At 36.6% G+C, this 14,970-nt stretch overlaps 1 protein-coding gene across 4 annotated transcripts in view; it reads right to left on the reverse strand.

Annotated features, from left to right (window-relative positions):
* Window positions 1-3,571: 3,571 nt before the first annotated feature.
* The window catches only part of SGCE (sarcoglycan epsilon), a 74,825-nt gene continuing 63,426 nt past the window's right edge, over window positions 3,572-14,970 (reverse strand). For 3 of the 4 annotated variants that reach the window (XM_055307630.1, XM_055307629.1, XM_055307632.1), the window contains 3 exons: window positions 6,685-6,728; window positions 5,775-5,809; window positions 3,572-3,858 (listed from right to left, as the gene is read on the reverse strand). In XM_055307630.1, coding sequence (XP_055163605.1) covers window positions 3,808-3,858; window positions 5,775-5,809; window positions 6,685-6,728 — 130 coding nt within the window. In that variant the 3' untranslated portion in view covers window positions 3,572-3,807. The remainder of the gene's footprint in view (window positions 3,859-5,774; window positions 5,810-6,684; window positions 6,729-14,970) is intronic. The other variant, XM_055307631.1, reaches the window with a different exon arrangement.

A 14,970-nucleotide genomic window follows, 5' to 3' on the forward strand; every position in this document is an offset into this window, starting at 1 on the left:
GTTTTACAAATATAAACATCAGTTCCAAAACTACATGGTAAATTACCTAAGATGAACTACAGTCTATTATTGAATGTAAAGTGAGATGATCTGACCAAAGAAATCTGTGTAGTACATCTACACCATTTAAAAATGTGAGATTTATTAATAAAGTAGTAAAATGTCTACAAAAATCATACTATTACATTTTAATTCTGTGAAATGTGAATAAAATACCATCCCTGCCTTTCTCTGACCATTAGATTCTGGCAAATACCCAACTTTATATACTTTATCTTTTTGCTAGCTATTGGAGGAATAACTGTAACACAAATTTTGGCTGACCTCTGAACGTTTGGGTGATACTAAAGGCCAGATTTCTCATCAACTTCATGACTACACTGAGTACCTAACCCAGATGACTTACTAATTATATCATCAGTCCAGACCTCTACTTTGAGCTTCAAATTCACCGACCTTGCTTGGCTTTCTGAAAGGTACTTTGCCTAAAACTGAACTTATATTGTTTTCTTCAATTTTAGTTCTATCCAGTAACTTCTATCACAATGGGCAACACTGTCATTTGACAAAAACAAAAAAAAATCCCCTGAAAACCACAAAACATCAGAATTAGCCCCTTTCTTTTACTGAACACCACTTCTAAAGTATCGACGTACCAACAACTACTGATTTTTTATCGCCTAAATAGCTCTTGAATCTGTCCATTTCTCACCACCTTTTGCATCTTTAGCCTAATCAAAGCTATTATTTCTCTGATTGCCTTTAACAGCCTACTAGCTGATCTAGCCATACTCACTCCACTCACCTACTCTATGGAAGAGCTGGATTGTATAAAAATGCAAGAGATGACATCACAGCCCTCCTTCTTAAAACCCTTCAGACTTTACTTGTCTGCCTTTCAAGTCATGCAATGGCTTGGTCCTGCCTAACTCTTGGTTCTCACCCTCCTCCACACTTTCCCAACATCTTCTTCCTATTGTCCACACTCCAGCTGCACTGGACTTTCTGATAGAACTCTGTATTTACTACGATCTCTTCTCCCAATAGAATTTAGATAGATATTCTCTTTTCTCCACCTCAAATACTCTTTTTCACACCACTTCTAATGAGTTTTCATTCCTCCTTTTGATAGCACAAGCTTCCTTGGGAAATCTTCTCTGACCTTGCAGACTAGGGCAAGTACTCTGTGATATGTTTTTATATCACCAATTATTTTCCCTCATAGCATTTATTACGACTGCATTTTGACATTTATTGGTATGACTACTTGATTAATGTCTGTCTTTCCCACTACAATGCAAATTCCACATGGGCAGAGCCTGTGCTTTGTTTGGCTTACCACCATATCCTCAGAGCATGACTTGACTCACATTAAGACACTGGGTATGCAATAAATAAGCAGCTAGTAAGGGCTCTACAGGATATCCAAATTGCATATTTCTGCAGTTGTTCCATCAGATAGTGACTTGCTAGAAAGTTTTTATCCATCCACTCAATTGGGTATAGTCAGGACATAGGAAGTGATAGCTCTAGTCCTGCACCATTCATTGATCCCAGAAGCCACACACCCCACCTACTTGCTATATCTGTACTTGGAGGCTCTGGCCTTAATGCTGTTTTTTAATTATTTTCTGAATAAGTCTCTTAGCCTCAAATTTAACCTTAACATTTGCACCTAACATTCTTTTCTATCATCATTGTAGACTTACAAAGATGTGAACTTTTATAAAGAGAGGTCATAATTTATTGGGTGACTGCCCCTTGGAGGAAGGAAAATTTGCGGACTTTTAGGGGGTATTTGGAATCCAGATCTGAGTTTTTTGGGATTTCTGAAGGTGCTGACAACAATTGCAGTTGATTTTTTTAGGGTAAAACCTTACTGTGGCCAACTGAGAAAAGGTGTTCTAATTTAAGTTCGTCTTTGGGATCCCAAACTTACCATATACTCTTTTGCCCACTCTGAGGGTGTTTACTTGGGATAGAAATCTTCAGCATGGAGCAGAATGCCCCCTTTTTGACCCATAAAGTAAGGACTACTAAGATAGCAATGACCATTAGGAAACTCTTTGAACTCTTCCTTGCCATCAAAATATCAAATCAGAGGCAAGATCACTTTTTCAGAGGCAGAGATTAAGGCAATTATCACCAATTTGTGAGATGCTGACTGATAATTTTTATCCCATTCAATTCCTTAATATGGTCAGTGCAAAAACCAGTGCTAACTCCATCTGCATTTTCCAACCCTCACAGTGGCCTCTTTCCTAGAACAGATGAATCAAGTTCCTAACCCTTGATCTGTAGTTCCTCATTTGTGGATCACATATTATTATTCCCTCTCACTTGGACTACCAAGCTCCTGCTCACTTGGACTAACAGTTTTATTTCACTGGACGGAGCAATGTTTGTTAATTCTCTGCCACTGTGTCACAATCTAGTCATCTGGAGTCATGGCAACCTTTCCTCCTAGGACTTGAACTCACCCAGTATATTTATAACGTCAAGCTGGTAACTCCTGAAGAATAGCAAGTGGCAACCCTCTAAGTGTTTTGGGAAGGAATAAAAATATAAGATATCAAAGAACCTGCACCCTTTAAGAAATCAAAGAACCTATACCCTCTGTTAAGTCCCAAAAAGGAGACAGTGGGGGTTGGGGGGGTAGGGGTGTTTCCCATGTCAAGGACATGATAGAATGCCTAAGTGAAAGACACATTGTTGCATACAATGCTAAAAGGGATTTTTTTTAGATTTCGAATCAGGTTTACATAACATTTGTGTGTCCTCTGACCAATTGACAAGTAACACAGATATCTGCCCAGAGAAGAGAGGTTTTCTAGCTGGTCTAGTCTACAAAAGTGGCCCTGCGAGCTGGTCTGATAACCAACCACATTTTAACCAATAGTACCCAATATGTATGAGGCAGACCACTATGGTATGAGGAAAGCCTTGAGAGTAGTGTTATTACAGGGGAACTCAAGGTATTGGAGCTAATTCATGTCACCAACAGTGGGTAACTATCCTCTTTTTTGAGTAATAGCTCCCAGCTTGCTTCTAAAACCAAGTATCTGATTACAGAAACAAGTAATTAGGGGATCCCTGGGTGGCTCAGCGGTTCAGTGCCTGCTTTTGGTCCAGGGTGTGATCCTGGAGTCCCGGGATCGAGTCCCACGTCGGGCTCCCAGCATGGAGCCTGCTTCTCCCTCTGCCTGTGTTTCTGCCTCTCTCTCTCTCTCTCTGTCTATCATGAATAAATAAAATCTTTAAAACAAGTAATTATGCAGCCTGAGCCATCCTTCATAAACTAGGTATCATCAGATCCATAAGCCATAAAACACTCCAAGAAGTAGTATATAAAAGAACAGATTAAAACATGCCATAAGGATCACAGTATTATTTAAATGGATTATTCACCTCCAACACGGAGAGTAGACATTTTCCATATTTATAGAGCGGGCTTACTGAAATCTTACTGAATAAAGAATGACCACATGAGCCTGTTCCTAGCAACAGAAGATTCCTACTATAGAGAAAGCAATCAAATATTTTCTGAAATAAATTTCACCCGATATTAAGCTTCATTAATAATATTTATTTTAAAGGTCCCTTTTTATTGTAACAAATATAAAGTCATCAATGTTTTACAAATTGTCAAAAATGCTTTAAGTACAAAAAAAATACATTAGTAAAATGAAAGTTACACAGTGTTATTTGCTACATACTTAATACTGTCAACATGCACACCATATGCCAGAGAAGCTCATGCATTATTGGAAAAGAGAAGAAATTAGATACAACACCTATGCTGTCTGATTACAAATTCATTGCTTCGGTCAATTTCCTTTCTTCAGGGATACCATTTACCTGCAGTGTGGAAGAATGAACATAGGCATGACTTAGGGCATGGACACTTTTAGATTTTGAGCAAAACAAAGAATGACAAGGAGCAATTTTCTATCTTCTTATTGTACTCTAAAAATAATTATGTTGACATTATTTCTCTGCACTTTTTTTTTTTGTTTTTTTAAAAAGGAAAAATTCTAAATTGGTCCTCTCCTTCTTGGGCCAAAGCCGTAATGGTTTGTACTTCTCAGAAGGAATGGTCTAAAAATTCCTCCCACAATAAACAAAAAGAATGAGGTTGACTGCGGGATGTATGACTGTACCTTTTAATCGTGGCTTTTTAGAAAATACCGTGTAGGTTGGAAAGGCAAAGAAAATGAGAAAACCTGAAGGGGCATCAAACCGAATGGCTTGGGCCTTGTCCAAAAGCCAGTGCTATTGTCAGCTTGTAACTGCTCTATTATCTCAGCTAGCGCTTAAGTCCAGGATTACAACACTGGCAGCTAGTTCGTTTCTTAAACTTTTGGTGATCATTAAAAAATAAAATAAAATAAAATCACTAACTCAATAGAACAAACTTCAAAATATACTCTTCCCTGACAAATTCCATATAAGTAGCTACAAATAAAATTACTTGGTATCCAAGAGACAAACCTTGTGCTAAAATTATCTTCATAAAAAAAAAAAAAAAACAACTGTGACCTTGCACAGTGGCTTGAGGTGCTTGGAAAAGGCAAATTATTATTTCATGATAATCATGCACAAGTGTGGTTGCCTCTTTGTGGTCCTGGGAAGACCAGGAAGGAGTGACCGAAAAGCTGTTGTAGCCGTGAAAATACATAAATAGCACTAAATCCATGGATGCACATACATAGCAAAATAATCGAGAAACTGAGAAACAAACTACTTTTTTCATTCAAACAGAATGGGAATTAGGAATGTAACCTGCCCATTCAGCTCTTCTCTCCAGGAGGCATAACTCTATTTGGTTGTACATTTATCAGAGGCAGAAACACGAAAATCTATCATAATTATAAAAATGCTAGGGTGGTCTCTCTCCCTTTAGCACTTAGATACTTCGGGAACTCATCGAAAACAACAGTGACAAGAAGAATACAACCAAGAGGAGATAGTGCACTTTAGTCAATAATGTGCTCCAAATTACAGAAAAATATAAGAAAACAAGGAGGTAATAGGCTATCGTATTAACTAAAAAAGGAGATCAAAGCTTCCTTGACTCAAGCAAAATGCCTGCTCCCCAAAATCTGTTTTAGAAAAATAATCTAGAAAATTGAGTTGAACAACCTAAAATTCCCCTAGGGAAATTCTTTGGCTCTTATCCCATTTGCTCAGGCATAAATTGTCCTCGTAGTTGAAAATGCTGCCTATTACTAAAAACTAGCACACTAACAAGTCTACTTGCTGAAAATCTATACCACTATCAAATATGTCTCTCTAATATCATCTACTCAGGCTTATTTCCTCTAATGGGGGGATAAATAAAATCTGGATTTTGAAAACACAAATTATCCACTGTTTTGCTAGAAACTGTCATCTCCTACTCACTCCATGAAATAGTTAAGAATCAGAGGAAAGGCATATTAGAAGAATTATAACTTTATGAATTTAATGAGGGAAATGCAGAAATATTCCTTTAAAATTTTTCCTCTTAAAAAAAGAAAAAAGCCATGCAATTAGTGGTTAACAGGGATTTGTTTTTGTCTTTGCTCTTTAGGTAACAGATATTTATAACAAAGTTTGTTCCTTCATCAATCTCCTGAATGCTTACACAGTAGCACCACCACATCAATATATTGAACACCCTTGTTGAAACACGTTAGCATTTAATTAAAACAAGTGATCAAAACTATGGGGGGAAAATTCTGATAAACATTATTGCATAATTAAAATCTGATGAACAACTTCATTATACTTGCCTCAAATCTTTGAAAAGTTGTCAAACGAAAATCTCCTTAAATTCCCGAAAGCAGTAATAGAGAAAATAATTTTTGAATGGAAACATCCAATAAATTTCTATATGTGCGCAAGGTTTTTAAGAGACTTACTTAATAGCTTCCCTACTACAATACCACTATTCATACTCAGAATTCCACATCCAACTTACATTTTTAAAACTTCTCTTGCTTTTCCAAGAGAGCCACAAAAGGCATTACTGGTTGCCTGGCAATTAGAACTAGGAATCAACCACTAATTAGAAGACAATCATGAATAAGTTATCTACTTGGTACCGAGATGAATGAAATAATTGGCTGTGGAAATTTTTTAGGGACACTTGAAAGAAATAAACTTGAAGAAAGCAAGTCTTAGGGAAATAGAATAGTCAAGGGAGAATCATCCGCCATCTTGTTGTCACTGGCCATATTATAACAGCTTTTTAAAGTGGCATTAAAACCAGGCGAACCATTTCTCATTTATCCCCCCGAAGCCTCAGTGATTAGTCACAATGGTTTCCTTTTGTAAGAGTCAGTTTCAAGCTGCTCACTTACTGAGACAAATCCTGGATGGGTCCAAGCTAAGAATCTTTCATACCAAGGGGAAAAACAGGGAGCTTCATTAAAGGAATGAATTATTCAGTCTTCCTTAATTAGACAGGACCTCCATGGATGCTTTTGCTCTAAGATCCTTTACCCTATGTTTATCACTCTGATGCCAATCTATCCAATAATCTAAGCTATTATTCTGAGGTTCTAACTCTGATTAAGGAATGACACAACTGTTTTGCCTTACTTGATGAAGTTAAAGTTTCATCAATTATATGGTACTACAATTATCGTTCAGTCTGTTAGCTTCATACATCAATATATCAACATTACTTTTAGGACTTACCTGTAGACTGCTGTTGGGGAATCTGAGTCTGATGTGGCAAGTTCCTAGAAATGATTGACATTTTTGAGTAAAACTTTGTTTACACACATACAAACAGACAGTAGACATACTAGGATGAAAAATTTTATAGCTAAATAGATCCCCAGAAATCATCTAAGCTAGCAAACTCCCATGAGTTTATGGATGGGAAACCTGAGGTCTGACGAAGAGGAATTATATAATATTTGATAACATTCATAAAGCTCCACTAAATGCTGTGTTCTACCTCATAACAACCTACGAGGTAAGTATTATTTTTCCCAACTTACAGATTAGGAAATACCCTTAGAAGTCTGAGCTACATAGCTAAGAAGTGGTGGATAAAGATGTGAACCCAGGGACTCCAAGGCTTGCACTTGTCACCTGTACACTTTCAGACCCAGGTCTAGAACATCTGTACATGCTCACACGCTCTCACAGAACAACATACATACCCATCTTTATTTATTATGCCAAAGCTATGCTCTTCTATCCCTGCGCAGGAAATGACACTGGCCATCCACTCAACTGTACTAGTCACAATATAGAAGTCAGCAATGACCTCTCCCCTCCTTCAGTTCCCACATCCCAATCTTGGGAACTCTTGACAATTTTCCTCAATCTCTCTTTGAATCTGTCTTCTTTTTGACCTGTGTTGCTAACTTGGTTGAAGCCATCACTATTTCTCACTTGGAACTTTGCAACTAAGCTGAATTGTTTCCTTAGTCCCACTCTTGTTCCCTCACAATCCATTGCACACATTGCTGTCAGATGATCTTCTAAGACACAGTTCTGATTAAGTCATTTAAACACACATCATTATTTCCTTATGCCTACTTGCAAATTAAGTTTCAAGTTTCTTAGTGTGGGCCCAGAAGACCATCAATATATCTGGTCCCGACATGGAGCATCCCCTGACTGCCTGAAATAGAGCCACTGCCACCATGGCCACAGCCATCTTTTGACCCAACCAGTTCCCGTTTGTCCTTGCAAACTGAACTTAAAATTTGTTACAATGGACACAAGTTACTCTTATAATCTAAAACTATCCCACAAGCAATGGGTCATAAATTTTAACCCATTACTTGTTTTAATTAAAAAATATCTCAAGTACCACATGTTCTACGCCTCCTCACTCTCCAAGCATTGCTTCTCCATTAGGTTACCATTTAGTATGGTTTCATACACATGCTGATTGTTGTCATATTTCTCATCACATAACGTTTATTGGTCCCAAATGCCCTACCAGCAAGAACCTCTTATTTTGTTTAGTACCCCCAACACTAAGCATGCAATAAATAATTTTTGAATGAATATGTGCAGAAGGATACTTAGAAAGATTCACATAAAATACACATATTTATTAACATTCATATTCATTTATTTTCATATTTTGATATTAAAATTTGCAAAAATGTACAATTTAGATTCTGTGTGGAAGAAATTCCCTTGTCGCAGAGTAGAGCTAGATCCAAACCAGGAGTTTTCAGTTTTTTTTTTTTTGTTTGTTTGTTTCTCTTCAGCAATGGAATTCCTTTTAATTGAAATCCTAAGCAGAACTTTTGATGTACAAAAGAGATAAATGTGAGGTTGCCTGGGTTGAAACAAGGGAGCCAGGAATTCCGCCTGCTTTGTTTCTTTTGCCCCACATGCTGGCCCCTAAGGCATTTCTAAGAAACTTCCAAAAAACAGAGTTTGAAAATCATTGATCTGAATCATTTCAGCCAGGCAAATATGTTCCAAATAAAACGATCTTAAGTGGAAAGCTATATATGCTAAATACTACTTAAACTCCTAAATTAATCTATAGAAATGTTAATGACTTTGAGTAATTCTTTAAAATTTTCAGCTCCATTTTAAATATATTGTTAGGGAAATAAAATCAATTCTAATTCAATTCGAGAATGTTACTTAATAATTCATCCAATAATTATATTCTTGTTTGCTATTACCTATCAACTCTACTTATCCTTGTGTGGCCTCATGGAGTATTTTATTTGCTTGTTTATTCTTTCAGTATCTCACACAATGTATTTATACTGGTTTTGATCATAGAAGTAAAAAGATAAATTTATAAACCACAGAGAAAATAAGTTCTAGATTTAAGGATGGGAAAACAAACATCTTTACTATAGAAGTCAAAAAGCAATTTCATGTGCCTTTGGGAGGGAGATATGAGTCTTAACTTCTCAGGTACAACTAATTGGGCCTATATGTTCTACATCAGAAGCTATTCGAGCACACCTTATACACATACACACTTCATTTCCTATCACCTCTAGCTCTACCTAGCCTATTAATGAATTAAATCAATATGCTTTGACAAAACAAAAATACTGAAGATGACAAGAAAAGCCTTTCAAAAGCCCTAAATCAAGGATGCCCCAAATTCAAAATCAATATTTGGCTGAAGTAGTTGGAACTCCCTTATTCCTGTTAGCCAGTCCAACTTACCCTTTGGTGGAACAAAGTTTGAAAACCATTGATCAAAGTCCATCTCCACCCTGTCATTTCTTCTCTAAGTCCTGATTTTTTCCTCTTACGCTGCTGAACTGTGTAAATAGTAATGGGCTTGGCTAGGTTTGAGGAGAAATGGTTAGTTGAGAAAGTGCCATAAGCAGAAGGTAGCAAGAAATCCAGAGATCTCTGAGAAAGCAATGGTGTTACTTTGGTTTATGGATTTAAAAATACCTGCAGTGCATGTCCCAATTGGTTCGGTTTGAACGATGTACATCCACTACACGCAATCTCAACTGAAATATAGATGAGTTACATAAGAGTGCTTATATGTGCAAACAGGTACTCAACAAGAAATCTGTGGAGATAGAGCATCCCCCGCATCTCCAGGGTGGGCACACCTGACTCTAGTGGGTGCCCAAACCTGTGACTGCATGTGAGCCTATGAATGTCAGAGTGTTCAAATATCCCTGATGGGCATACTTGAAGTGTGAATTCCATTTAAGAGTTGAAGGGAGGTACCTCATAAGAGCACTGCTTCAGGCATACTGGAGAAATTGCTATGAGTAACCAACTCTACTATAGTCAAGCAGACCAGACAGTGAGGAAATAGAAGCATTTCCATCTTTGGTGAAAGCACACCACTGAGGGCAATTACACAAGGGAGTGGGGCTGACTTCAAATAGAAGTCCAATAATCCTTCAAAGAAAGGACCTCTATAAAGTCATAAAACTATTTAGAATAATTATGTTATTAATGTACTAATGGAAAGATTATTATGTGTAAACTGCATTACATAGAAAAAAGATTTAAAAAAACTGGAGTTCCCTAAATTATTAGCATTAATTATTTCCTCATTTTACTACCATTAATTACATGCATTTAAATAGAAAATTATGTAAATTAGCCATTGCACAAACTTTATTCTTTAAGGAAGCAAAGGTAATAATGTGCAAATTAATAAATAAGTGATTTGGGGGGAGGACACGATTATTTATTATTTGTACAACCATTTTAAGGTAATTTGACATTCTTGGATATCCTATAGAATAAATCTATGAGTTAGGTTGATGATTATCAATGCATTATATTCCTACTTGCTTGAAGACTCAAAAGCAAAGAAAGGTTAAATGATGTGCATTAAGACACCGAATCTGTGCCACATTTGAAAATAAATGACATTAGTTTGGCTATATAGAATAAATGACATTAGTTTTGGGGCCTTATAGTTTGGCCCCAAAACACTTCTCTTTAAGATTAGTATGGAGCCATTTAACAATAAGTAATATATTTAACAATAGTAGTATATGTTTGGAATTTCCCAATTACTTCAGCAAAATTGATGTTGCCTAACCCTTGAATTTTCTATAATTTTTTTCCATCAAAAATGCTGATTTGAACCCCCACTTTTACTAAAGAACCAGGCCGTTATTTGGATTAAGGAAGGAAGGACACAAAGAAATTGGAAATGTCACTGTAACTTTTCATTTCAAAGCCTAATTTTAACCCAAATCAGTGTAGAAAATGCATGGAACATAAATGAGAAAGGAGATACTCATTTATGTCTTTTAGGCATTTTTCTCCTGTTTGCATAAAGCCAAAAGCAAATCTACCACAGCTTTAAACTGAAGCAGTACAAACGTATAGAACCAAAGTCCAACACAGAGATACTGCATCCTTGCTGAATTAAAAAAAAAAAAAAAAAAAGATTTGGCTTCGAAATATCCTTGGCTGCTTGACACTTCTAGTCAACAGGAAACCATTACCTTGGTCCCCTAAAACATTCTCTTCAACTGATATTAACTTTCATTGAAACCTAATTTTTTATTTATGAAATTATACCATAGTTAGTTCTCATTATTACCAAGGGAAGACAAATGGAAAAATACTTTAGACAAAAGCTACAATGATTAGTTCGTATATCTTTAATTAGAAGACTGAATTCTAGTTTTATATTCGTTAATTTATAAAAGATTAAGCACGACCTACCTCCTGTTTTGAGGGAGACTCAATTACTCTGGATTAGATATTATGTTTAGTATAATGAATAAGGAAAATTTTCATATAGATAATTAAAATCATTCTAAAAATGTTTGGGTAGTTTCCCCTATTATTCATTACATAAAATTTTCTATTAAGATGCCTCTCACTCTGGGAAAATCGATTGATACTGATGTTGGTATGAGAAAAGAGTAATAAGGAGGCAGATCTACCCCCAAAAGAAACACATAATACATTACAAATTTTAGAATAAATTCTATTTTAGAGAACTGAATATCTGAAGTCCTCCAGCAATGTCTCCCATAAAAGTGCAAAATTAAAGTTTCCCAGTGGTTTTTAGTTTTTTGAGGTTCAGCATTTCTCTAGCCCATTTAGGACTAATCAGTACTCATCTCTCACTTCTCTATACCATTTTTCTCAGGCAGCTGAAGGAGGTGTGAAAAGTCTTGAAGCTGATAAGTATAAACCCACAAATAGTCCCAACACTCTAGATCAAGCACCTGGACTGCTCCCCTTTCACACTTTTCTTTTGTACATACCTCTTAGGGAGGAATAAGGAGAAACTGTTCCCCCTTTTAGAACTCTAGGTGGAAGGGTGTAAATAACAACATCGTCCCCACCTCTACCCCCAAAAGAAATACCAAGGTGGCTCTTCCAAATCCTGAAACCTAGTTCCTTTAATTATTTTATTCAGGAATTCTCAATCCTTTTTCCTGATCCACCTAACTCACAATGTCCAGCAGATTCCAAATCCACAGAATGATAGCTCTGGGATCTGCATTGTAGAAGCTACTCAGGTGACTGTGATCTGCAACTTTGTTTGGACAGAACCAGGCTAGCCTCTCTCTCTCAACATACCTTTTAGGACCTAAAATGCTATAACTTGGAGTTTGATTTTCTGCATGTAAATCATATCAAAGGTTTGTTTTCAAGGTACATCAGTCAATCTGCAATATATTTTAAGTTAAATCTTTGGTCAAAAACATAACCCTAACCACAACGATGACTCTTTGGACAAAGCAAATTTACTTGTAAGAATTACTTTATGGGGCACCTTGGTAGCTCAGTCGGTTAAGCATCCAACTCGATTTCTACTCAGGTCATGATCTGAGTAGGTTGTGAGATGGAGCCCTGCTGGGTGTGGAATCTGCTTAAAATTCTCTTTCCCTCTTCCTCTGCCTCTCCCTCCCCCACACCCCCACCAATTGTGTGTACTGTAAATAAATAAATAAATAAATAAATAAATAAATAAATAAATAAATAAATGGTAATAAGGGGACAGGACCTAAAGAGACAAGTTTTTCTTACTGTTAATGGTGACATGTATTCACTGAACTGCAAAGATCACTGATTAAGTACAGATGCAAAAAGCCTGACTGTATTAGGGGGCAGGGAACATTCTACAGAATGTGTGACTACTACTCTTCAAGACTGTCAAGGTCATGGGAACTGAGGAAGGTCTAAAAATCTGCCCAGATCAGAGGAAAGAGACATGCCTCGACAGAGTGTCCCTGACAGAGTCCTGGAAGAGAAGAAGGACATTAGGGGAAAAAAAAACTATAAAATCTGGGGCACCTATGTGGCACAGTCAGCTAAACATCTGACTCTTGGTTTTGGCTCAGGTTATGATCTCAGGTCCTGGGATCAAGCCTGCATCAGGCTCCACATTCTGCATGGAGTCTGCTTGAGAGTCTCTCTCCCTCTCTCTCTCATTCTCTGCCCCTCCCACTCATGCTGTCTCTCCCTCCCTCTCTCTCAAACAAATAAAATCTTTAAAAATAAAACTAATGAAATCTCAAATTATTAAATTAAATTAAAAAAATCTGAAGTCTGCTTAATAGTAAAGCACCAATGCTTTTTCTTAGTTGTGACAAATGTACTATGGGGAAACTGGGTGAGGGATCTCTGGAAACTCTCTGTGTTATCTTTACAACGTTCTGAACCTTGAAAATCATTCCAAAATAAAATAGTTACTAACAAATACATTAGCAAAGATCAAGCTAAACTGACCCTACATTTCTATATTATGTGATTGTTTTAACAGCCTTTGATATTGTCTCTTTACCCTGGAATGTAGAAATGAAATACAAAATGAAATCATCCTTTCTGAGCTTGCTCCAACTCCTACTCTCTCTCCAGCTTCCCTTGCCACTACCTGCTCCATCCCTTGCCTGTAACCTGGATCAGAGATCCTTCTGAGTTCAATGGCTACATTATCTTTGACTTAAATCAAGATTGGCAAATAATCTAATCTCAGCTTTAACCTAATTTAGCTTTATCTCTTATCCATGTCTCAATTTTATCATCTGCAAATGATCAGACATTTCTTTTACTGTCTACTGCATGGTACCAGTGTGTAGTCCTGTGAAGCACTGTACCAAAAAAGAAAATATTACTGTGAAACTGACAAATAATGGTGGCAGCCCCTTGTCATAGAACTGTTATGAGTTCTCTACCTGGCGTTGTTAGAAGTTTCTCTAGACCTTCTAGACTGACTTCTTTAAAAGACCCAGGCAAATTTCCACACAGCTCTTAAGGAAAGCTTTGAATGTTCTTGAGTCTCACTTAGAAGCCAAAGTCCACTTTCAGCCATGTCCTTATGCCTGAATATTTCCAGTGTCAAGTCTGAAGAATAAACATGAAATCCTATAGCTAGCCAAATTATATATGAATGACAAAATCGGTAGGGTTAGGATGAAAATGGGAAGATGAAATGCGTGCCCTTTTAGGAAGGGTTAATTAACAAACACCAGGCAGCATTCGCCAAGCATGGACTTGGTTATCAAGTACTATAATGCCTCATCAAATAGAGTATCTCATTTTAATGTAGAGAATTCAATTCAATCCAAATGACCAAAATACATATGCATGCACTTGGTGCTGAAATAAAACTTTAAAAAATAGGGCCATGCTTTTAAGGTAAGAGTAAAAGATGAATTTGCGTAAAGGACAGCTGTGACGAACCTGATACAATGAATCTCCCTATTATCTGGCATGTTGGAAAATGAGGTTAATCACATATTCTGGCTTATAGGGAGTTACCATAGAGACAGTGCACATATTATCCATTTCCAAGAATAAAAGAAAGATAATATACACTCAACACTGAAACTACACCGAATGTAATTTAATTTCCCTCTGATGAGTCAGACGTACTTGACGAACTCGCAGTGCCTCAGAATAATCATTGTGCACATCATCAATTATCTATCTACCCTATTTATATAGAAGTGCTAGTTAATGGAGTTTTTCCATTAGCAGAAATCTGAATAATGTGAAGGTTTTCTGGACTTAAAAATACATATATGGTCAAATTGTCACAAGTTCAATAGAATAACCTATTGCATTCGCAAATAGAGAGATCTGATCAACATAATGACAGTTGATGGGGTGATGGAAGGACCAGGAAGACGTATTTCATTGTAAACTAGATAGAAAATTTTGTTGTGTTTATAATAGGGGTAGAAACACTGCAAAACTCTAACCACAGAAAATCAAAATAATTTTTAAGGAGCTACTTATTCTCAACATGATATGGTCAGAAAGCATCTCTAAATGACATAGCTTTTCTCTCTTCCTTCAACTTCCCTAGCAACAGAGGTCTATGGATTTACAAAGATATTTAAGCTCCCCTACTCATTATAATGACTATTTCTCTATTCCAAAATTTGATAGCATTGTTATTTTGTCAACAGAAGCATTTCTTGGACTGTGTTCTTTGAAGGGTTACCTCTTCTGGCCTATTTCCATAGATTCATGAAGCATATCAATACACTCAAGGCCTCTGAGAACTCTTGTAGTTTTAAAACA

The sequence above is a fragment of the Nyctereutes procyonoides genome, unplaced genomic scaffold (genome assembly GCF_905146905.1).
Source record: "Nyctereutes procyonoides isolate TBG_1078 unplaced genomic scaffold, NYPRO_anot_genome, whole genome shotgun sequence".
NCBI classification, from domain to species: Eukaryota; Metazoa; Chordata; class Mammalia; order Carnivora; family Canidae; genus Nyctereutes; species Nyctereutes procyonoides.